This window comes from Pithys albifrons, chromosome 17 (genome assembly GCF_047495875.1).
Source record: "Pithys albifrons albifrons isolate INPA30051 chromosome 17, PitAlb_v1, whole genome shotgun sequence".
NCBI classification, from domain to species: Eukaryota; Metazoa; Chordata; class Aves; order Passeriformes; family Thamnophilidae; genus Pithys; species Pithys albifrons.
In genome coordinates, this window is record NC_092474.1 from 10,865,912 (window position 1) to 10,875,541 (window position 9,630).

The 9,630-nt window shown below is 49.4% G+C and overlaps 1 protein-coding gene across 1 annotated transcript; it reads left to right on the top strand.

Annotated features, from left to right (window-relative positions):
• The first annotated feature begins 7,748 nt into the window (after positions 1-7,748).
• POP5 (POP5 homolog, ribonuclease P/MRP subunit) lies at positions 7,749-9,292 on the top strand. The gene is made up of 5 exons (XM_071571683.1): positions 7,749-7,787; positions 7,907-8,049; positions 8,118-8,267; positions 8,767-8,850; positions 9,027-9,292. The coding sequence occupies exons 1-5, from the start codon at positions 7,768-7,770 to the stop codon at positions 9,128-9,130; spliced, it is 501 nt and encodes a 166-aa protein (XP_071427784.1). The 5' UTR covers positions 7,749-7,767; the 3' UTR covers positions 9,131-9,292.
• Positions 9,293-9,630: the final 338 nt, after the last annotated feature.

A 9,630-nucleotide genomic window follows, 5' to 3' on the forward strand; every position in this document is an offset into this window, starting at 1 on the left:
TGTCTCACGTTCTGGCTCTACACCATCTCATCCCTTGCTGGCTGGAAGAGTGGCACTTGGCTTGGCACGGGCACACGGGCAGCCTGGGGTGCTGACATACAACAAGCATATGCTGAAATGTTGGGGAAAGTGAGCTCCCTTAGGAAAGATGGAAAATGAAACCAGATGCCACCAACACTGAGAGAGAGAAGAAACCAGATCTGATCCTTTAGATGACTTGATGGAAGCTGCTCATGTTCAGAGACAGTAGGACCAAATTCAGCTCTAATTAAATCACTAATGTTACAGCAGGATAAACATGATCTTTTAAGCATCACAGGTATGAAACAGGAACAGAGAAGGTCACAGAGCAACAACTGCTTGAGTTCCAGAACAAACACTATGGAATTTTACTGAGAGGGCCTGAGGGATGTGCCCTGGGTCAACTGCCCCCAAATCATCCTACTGTGGCAGATGCCATCAAGCACAGCAAAAAGATTGTTATGTGCATCACCAGGAGGTTTAGCTTGGGACCAGCCAGCAGCAGCCAAACAGCATCTCAAGTGCAGCTCAAACCCCCATGCCCTCGGGCAACTGGTGGCAACAGCCTCGCAAATCCAACAATATATGTTTGGGTTTGCTTCTGCCTTCATGGTGCACATAGTTAAAAAAATGACAAATATTTACTTTCTTTGACTCAGGTGCAAGCATATCTTTAGAAAAATAAAATTGAACAAAATAAAAGTAAAAAGACCCAGCAAGCTTCCCAAAATAGGTCAGATGCTTCCAGCACTTTTTGTCTTCTCTCATCTATAACAACCATCCCCTCTGGAAATCTGTTTGCATTTACTGGTCTTTGTGAGCACCCTCAGTCAGCACAACAGAGAAGAGCTGATCTTGATTCTCCCCACCCAAATCCACACACACACTGTGCACCTTACTCTGCTTTTGAGGGGCTTTCACTTGCAGTGCTGGGACGCTGCAGCCAGGATTGGATCTAGGCAAGAACAGACAGGTGGGGAGGTCTCTGTCAGAGGGGGTCAGGCAGAGCTGAGCCCCGTGTGCCCCAGCTGGGCACTGACTGGCACTCTGCTCACACCAAGCTGACACCAGTACAAGCCCAGACCCTGCAGCTGCCCAGGGGAGCCCCGGCCATGCCCCACCGAGCAGCTCCAGCACAGCCTCCCCTGCCCAGCCAGAGCAGGCAGCAGGCACGGGTTACATAAGGCTGCTCCAGGATAACTGTCCACTCGCCTCAGTGCTGAGTGATGGATGCACTGGAAAATGTTTTTCATTGCCTCCCTCATTAGGGAGACAAGTGCTGTGCAGAAGGCTCAGGTCCTGTGCTGCTCCAGGGTGCTGGAGTCAAACATAAAGTTGCATAGAGAAAGGATTATTCAGTATGTGGCAACATAAGCAGACACATCTTACTGTAAAATAGGGCCTGGGTTTAATCTGCTCATGGGAATTCAGGGGGAAGGAAAAGCAGAGAGCAAGATCTGCAAGACAAGCAACACTAGATGCATTATTTTTGTTTCAGAGTGGCCTCCACACCAACTCATATGTCAAGAAGGTCACTCAGGGTAGGATATGTTTATGCCACAAGAGTTTATATTATTTAAATTATTATATTATTTAAGTGCATAATAAATAATTTATTTGTAGCACTCCTTCAAGTAGATAAATCTTATTACCCCCATTTTGCCAATGTTAACTCAGAACTGGAGAGCTTAAGGGCCAGACTTTTATGCATAAGAAGGTGCCCAACTCCTATTGACATCAAAGGAAGTTATGCATGTATTTTGACAGCAGAAATCAGTGGGGCAGTTAGGAATCTCAGGTCTCAAGCAAACCCATCCACTAATCTTACATAATTCCAAGTGCTCTGCTCCCCTAAAAACTCTGACTACTTCTTTTTCACTTTAATTCACGTATCTCAACATAGTCTCCACTCTTTCATACCCCTCTGCTGTCTGCTCTTACCCATAGGAGATGTACTGGTTACTGAAGAGTCATGGGTGGTTTTTTATTTTTCCATAAGCTTCTTCCCCAGATAGGCAAACTCAAGGGTTTGCTTTCTTGTGGTTGTCATTATTGTTGTTTGTTGGTTTCTAATACTTTCCATTTGGTTTTGCTGTGGTTATTCCACACGTTTCTGGAAATTTACTGAGGAAAAGTCTCACAGCATCCCCAATGAAAACAAGCCTCACAAATTGCACCTCCTGTCTGAGTGCCATTCAGCACAGAACAAAACACCCAGTCCTGTCTCTGCAGCTGCTCTGAGATCTGTTATCTCTGAAAATCCTGGTTTCAGGTGTGGGCTGGAAAGTGAGTAAGACTCACTGAGGCCATACTTAAGTTTATGGCAGTCTTTGCCATAACATTATGGAATGTTGTAAGACTCCCTGCAGGTAGCAAGAAGTTAAAATCCTCCTAATGCTATTGGATTCTTTGTCAAAGAGCAATTTTTCAATTACACATAATTAATAGTAATTACCCTTTATCTTCAGAGACCAGAACAAAGAATAATTAATCCATCTTAACATCCCTGTTAAGGAGGAATTAAATATGGAGTTTCTATACAGCAGATTACTTAGTAACTTATGCGGCCTACAGTTCAGTCTGTGTTCCCTAATGCAGAAAGGAAAAAGAACTCTGAACTAATATTCTAGTTCCTGCCTTAATTTAATTAACTAGTTTGGAAACAGCTGTTTGCTTCTTGCAGCAGCTTATTGCAAATGAAGTGTGTTGCCTACAGATCTCTCATGGAGAGAAGCAATTTTACTATATTTGATAAATAATAACATTCAAGTAGACAGTTTACTAATTTTAACATGTATCTATGAGTAAAGTACTTGCAATTATTGCTGTTGTAGAGCTGGAGAAAATGAAGCTCCAAATTTTATGGCCAGTTTCTCACTTGGCACATCACCTTTTTGTATTGCTCTTCTCCCACACTGGTTTTTGCTGCACAGGATCCTGTGTTCCTGCTGGACAGCAAGTGCCAGACTCACAGATACTCACAGCCTTGATCAGATCTTAAAATTTGGCTTCAATCTTCCAAAGTGGCTTCCAATTTCTGGTATCTTAATGGAAGCTCACCTCACAGCACATGGAATGTCCCTCAGAGCACACAGTTCCTATTAATCTGAACTGAAATGCCCTTTCTTGATTATTTAGAAAAAATGAAAGAAGTGGGAATTTCCTATTTTTATCCTCAGCAAGCAGTTCAAGATGACACTGCAAGCACTGAAAGGGGCAGGAGCAGAATTTGCTTCAAACACATGGCTTTGCAAGACAATTACTCCACGTGGCAGGATGACAGCAGAGATGAGGGCAGAGCTGCAGGCAGCACATGTGGCAGCTCATGTGGCAGCTCTGACAGACCAGCAGTCTCTGACCCATCACAGCCTGGGTGTCCAGAAAGCTTTGATTGGTGGCTACACATTAAGGTGATACAAATTGATAGCTTTTATTCCTACATGTATTGATCCGAGGGAACCCGAGCTCAAAAGGGAGGAGTAAAGAGATATGGAAAATGGGGGAGTAAAAAGGAAGGGACCAAAGGGAGAAGGAGAATGTCCCAAATGTTAAATGAAAGCATCTGCATGAAAGGCTCCAGGCCAGCATGCTCAGAAAGTGCACTCTTCTGTCTCAGTGACCTTGTGAAGATAAACTGAACAAAGAGCTTCAGGCAACATCAGTCAGGATTTAAGAAGCAGTTATAATTTTAGCCAGATTGTTTTGTGGTTTTGGCTGTGGGGTTATTTGGGGATGCAGTGTGCACACAGTGGAACAAAATGGAGATGTCACCCCAACTCTGACACTGCACCTGATGGCAAATTCCGTTCTGTGTTTCCAGGGGGAGGCAAAAATCATGGGTTTGGCTATGCAGGGAAGATCAAATTGTGGTATCACAAGGGTGGAGTATCAGTGCATCCTAATTGTACTTCAGAATGTAATTACTTGGCTACTTCAAGCACAAACAACATACAAGACCTACACTCCAACACAGTATGTGCAAACACGGAGGTTCCTTGCTCTGCATCTCACTATGAAGAAAATGTTTAATCCCCTGTACCTCACTTTCCTCATCTACAAAATGGAAACATCCTACCTAAAAACAGTGCAAGGGTTCACTAATACATGTTTTTTACAGAGAACACTTTTGCTGATAATTTTAATTATAGCAAATACATACAAGCTCTAAGAGCTGACTGCACACAATAAAACATATGCATTAATCACAATGTCTGCTACAGATTATAAACACAATTAATTCCATATAATACAAATGCAACCTAACCCACAATCTGGAGATTACAAATGGCATGTAAATCCAAAATAATGGTCTGGATCTTCAAGCCTGTAGTAAAATGTAGCAAAAACATGAACTAAAACTGAGAAATTTAAAAGCCAGCCCAGACTGATTGGGAATAGTCCCCCCACAGGCAGACAACCACACTTAACAAACAGGAGTTGGGAAAACGACACCTTCTTCCTGCACTTCTCTAGCAACACCACTTTATAGGATAATCATTGATGAACCCTTATTCTGATAGGGAATATTCTATCCAAAGTCTCAAACTGTTTTACAAATCCTCTCTAACATGCATAGACAGTGCACATTATTTCCCCCTGTCCTCACATGCTCTGTCCTCCATAATCTCTGTTTGATAAGCTATCCCAAGGCCTCATTGCTTCACCAAGTCTGCAGGACAGACATCCATCCTCCCTCTTGGCAGGTCTCTTCACCCACACTTCCATTTAAACAGTATTTTCTGGTTTTTCTCTCTCTCAGACCTTTTCTTAGGAAACAGTTCTTTCCCACCTCAACTGTATAACTCACCATCCCTTGCAAGTTTCTTGCATCCCTTACACTGGAATCAATACAGCAGAGCTGGCAGAGGATGAGAGTGAGGAGGTGGGAAAAAAAGAAGTGAAGATGTGATAACCTTTTAGTCCTGTGCTGTCAGCTCAGCACACCACGATGTCTGGCCGAACTCACACACCTTGTAATGACATAGGCAGTGACTGTCCAGCGGGCTGTGGTGGCTCAGGCCTGCTCTGTGATCCCCCAAACCAACAGCAGGGAACTAAAGGCAATATCCTGTGTGAAATGAAGCAGGACAGGGCTCTCTCACAACACTGCTTTCTGCACTGTGTCTCTCCTAATCAGCCTTCTGGACTGAAAGCAGAGGCCTGTGCTATACACAGGGCCCAGCCAGCAGCATGCACAGTGCACATGTCCTATTGGATTACAGGGCACAGTGCACTCACATGCTCTGCTTGTCAGAGCCCAGCATGCCCCTGCAAAAAGAAGGAAATAAGGGAAGAGATGGATAAAAGCAACCTGACCAGCACAGGGCAACCTGAGCCCTGTCAGAAGGCAGGATGGGGGATGCCACCACAAACAAGGAGGCAGAGGCAAATATACCTGAGCAGGTATGCTGGAATGCCAAGGTGGGACCTTGCCCCACAAATTAAATGGGAATCTTCATGGACTTTGATATGGTTCAAAAAAGTAAGACTAGCTTATCACCTAGGAGCTCATGGTATTGACAAGTGGAACAGACGACAGCTAGAACCCCGTTAGGATACTAAAACACAGAGCAATATAGCAAAGATCAATGCAATGCAGTCCTCTCATGGAGAAAACGCTTCTATCTGCATTAGCTGCAAAAACTGAGAAACTGCCTCCAGTCTCTTTCACTGTGGCCAAAGAGAAAAGGCCTCTTAGAAAGTCCATACTGGACTGTGCTTTTTTTCTTCCCAAGCACCTCATATTCTGCAGTTCTCAGACAAAACACATGAAAATGGGATCAGAGGTGAAGGAGAGAGGAGTTAATAGCCAACGGGAGACAGCGGCAGAGCAGGCATCTATTTCAGAGGGCAAAAGTTTATCACACAGGACAGGATTTCCACTGGGTTTATCACTGTTTTCTTTGTCTGGAATGAAGGTCATTAAAGAAGATGTTTCCACTCTGAATTAGCAATGAGTTCCCACCTAACCCACAGTGCCTCAGCGCTCCCCTGTGACTCGACTCCAGGGGCCTTGGTGATGCTCTGCTCCCACCTCACACCTTCTCCCTCATGCCCCCATTCCCCTCTCCCCAGGTTCTTCTCATTCCAGATCTTCACAAAGAGCACTCCCTGCTTCCTCAGGACACGTCACAGATCACGGCTTTGGAAACCACCACGGAAATAAGAAGTAGTTTTGTTCCACAATTTTCTGAGCTGTTAGCTCATATAGTTTTCACTAGTAAGCACATATCCCCAAACCCACCGTACCTGGAGCCAGAGGAGCTACAAACACTGGAGTTTTCTGAGGTAGCAAAGCCCTTCCAGGAGCAGAGGGGACACAGTTCAAGCCCTCGCGGGGCAGGCGATGGCCCCGCCGCAGCCACAGCCGGGGGTGACTGACATCGCACCATCCCCGCCCGCCTCCCTCGGCCCTCCGCGGCTGCCGTGGGGCTTGGGCAGGGCGGGCGGTGCGAGGCAGAGAAAGGGGCTAAAGCCGGAGGGATGGACCCTCAGCGGGGCCGGCGTGGCCGCGGCCCCTCAGCCCCTCATCCCTCGGCCTATCGGTCCCTCAGTCTCTCAGTCCCTCAGTCCCCCAGCTCCTCAGTCTCTCAGTCCCTCAGTCCCCCAGCTCCTCAGCCCCCCAGCTCCTCAGTCCCTCAGTCCCCCAGCTCCTCAGTCTCTCAGTCCCTCAGTCCCCCAGCTCCTCAGCCCCCCAGCTCCTCAGTCCCTCAGTCTCTCAGTCCCTCAGCCCCCCAGCTCCTCAGTCCCTCGGCCCCTCGGCCTCTCAGCCGCCCCCTCACGCCGCCCGCGCGCCGCGCGCGCCCCCTGGCGGAGGGCGGGCAGGAGGCGGCGGCGCCTCGTGGGACACGGGGAGGGCAACGGGACAGAGGGACAGAGGGATAAGGAGACAGCGGGATAAGGGAACAGCGGGACAGAGGGATAACGGGACAGAGGGACAGCAGGACAGAGTGATAAAGGCACAGAGGGACAGCGGGACCGGGCCGGGAGCTGTGTGGGCAGCGGGACCGGGGAAGGGACCGTCTGTCTGTGCTGGGCACCTGGGGAGAGCGAACCGCGACTGCTGTGACCAGTTCTGGGCCCCTCAGCTCAGGACACTGAGCGGCTGCAGCGGGTCCAGAGAGGGGCTGGGAACGGAGCCGGGGAAGGGTCTGGGGCGCTTGTCCCGTGAGGAGCGGCTGAGGGAGCCGGGCGTGTACAGCCTGGAGAAGGGGAGGCTCAGGGGTGACCTTATCCCTCTGCAACTACCTGAGGGGAGGCTGTAGCCAGGTGAGGGGCGGCCTGTTCTCGCAGTCAGCTAACGACAGGACGAGAGGACACAGCCTCAAGCTGCGCCAGCGGAGGTTGTTCAAGTCGGACACCAGGAGGAATTTCTTCACAGAAAGGGTGATCAGACATCGGAACGGGCTGCCCAGGGCGGTGGTGCAGCCACCGTCCCTGGAGGTGTTTAAGGGCAGTCTGGGCGCGGCTCTGAGCGCCCTGCTCTGGCTGACACGGTGGTGTTCGGGCACGGGTTGGGGTCGGTGATCTCAGAACTCTTTTCCGACTTAACTGACTCGGTGACTCCGCGGGGGCGGTCCCGGCTGCCGGCTCGCGGTAGCACTGCGCATGCGCGGCGGGCGAGCGGGGCGGGCTGTCCTTCCTTAGCCCCGCCCATGCAGGGCGGCGATTGGCTGCGACGCCCGGGTGCGCTCGCCCATTGGTCGGGCGCGACGTCCGTCCGATCCGCGCGCCGCCACCGCCGCCATGGTTCGCTTCAAGAACAGGTGAGGCGGGTCCGGTGTGGGCCCGGTCCTGTGTGGGGCGGACTTGGTTTGGAGCCGGTCCTGTGTACGGCGGGCCGGTGTGGGGTGGGCCCGCCCCACTCACCCCGCGCCGCCCGCAGGTACGTGCTGTGCGAGGTGGTCTCGGACGACCCGCGGTGCCGGCAGTGCATCGAGGACCGCGCCGTGGGCCTCGCCGTCAGGGACGCCATCGCGCGGGTGCACGGGGACTACGGCCTGGCCTGCTGCTCCGTCTCCTTCACAGGTGCGGGCGCGACCCCCGCGGGTGCGGAACGCCCGCGGGCCCGCGCTCACCGAGCGTATCCCCCGCAGTGAAGTACCTGAACGCCTACACCGGGACGGTGCTGCTGCGCTGCCGCAAGGATTCGTACCGCCTGCTGTGCTCGGCGCTGCCCTTCGTGCGGCACCTGGAGAGCCGCGCCCAGCGCTACCCCTGCGCCCTCAACACCCTGCACGTCGGAGGTCAGAGCCGCCCCGGGAGGCCTGGGGGGAGGATGGAGTTCGTCGTACCTGCCGGGACCCCCTCGTGCTGCTGTGGGTGCGACAGACACACCTCGTGTGTCACATCACGGTCTCCAGCACAGCTAAAGAAGAAACAGGCGGCACCAGTTCTTTGTTGAAACCCTCGTTAATTTTGGTCCAGTGTTCATTACATTTATCACAAAACCAGCAAATACAAGATTACATTGTTTTCTTTTTAAAATATATTTTGAAAGTATAGTATCTTCTGTAAATTCACCTCCTGGGGAACTAACAGGCACTGCGTGTTAGAAATTATTATTCCACCACTTAACCTCAGCAGTGCAGAAATTAAGTCTACAGCCCCTTCTCAGTATTTGCATTAACAAAATTGTTTCCTGGGGCATTTGTCAGTTGATACAATGCCCTTCGGAAAATAACCCAGCAGCTCTGAAACACTTGGTTGTGTCAGTTGTTACATGTTGTTCTTGTGACTCTACAGGTACCATAAGAACATGTCAGAAATTTCTGATTCAGTATAGCAGAAGACAGCTGCTGATGTTGTTGCAAAACTGTACAAATGAAGGTAAGTTCCTCCAGCCAGTTCACTAAAATGCAGCCTCAACGCCTGGGGATTTTGTAGGATATGATGGGCTGCTTCTGAATTCTTGGCCTGAGAAATGTTTTTCTTTAGAAGTGGAGGATATTCCAGAGTATGTGAAGAGATCAAGTAATGACCCTCTGTTGCTTTCTTTATTGCAGAGGAAAGACAGTGTATACAGAAGTCCTTGTTGAGCTGTTCCCTTACAGAAGAGCTGTCTCAAAGTGGAGATGAGGAGGATGATGATGGCACAGAGACAGACTGAACGTCACTTGTTACTGTTCACCTCAGTCCTGTACTTGTGTAATCAAGATGTGACCAGTTATCTTCAATGTTAAGCAAAGCAGGGCACAGGACAAGCACCTGTTCATATTTGGACTTGGTTCCCCATTCCAAGTGTTCTTAAATAAATTTTTAAAAAATAAAATATGGTTTCTCTTAAGGAGGTTACTTGCCTGTTTCACTTCAGGAGTCCAGACCACCAGGACTCCTAAGGAGTGTGGCAGCTCAATGAGGTCTTCATGCTGAGGTAGATGTGAGCTTTAGGCAGTTGGCACAGACAAGGAATGTACTTATTCTCCTTCAGTAAAACAGCAGTAACATCTTACTGTTTTATACTTTTTCAGTGCACTGTTAGCCACAGGGCTATCCATTGTTTTGAGTCAGAAAAGCACCAGTTGTGTACACAGGAGCAGGGTACAGGGAATGCAAGACAGAGCTGTAAGGCTCAACTCCACCCCAGCCATTATAAAACTCATAGCTACA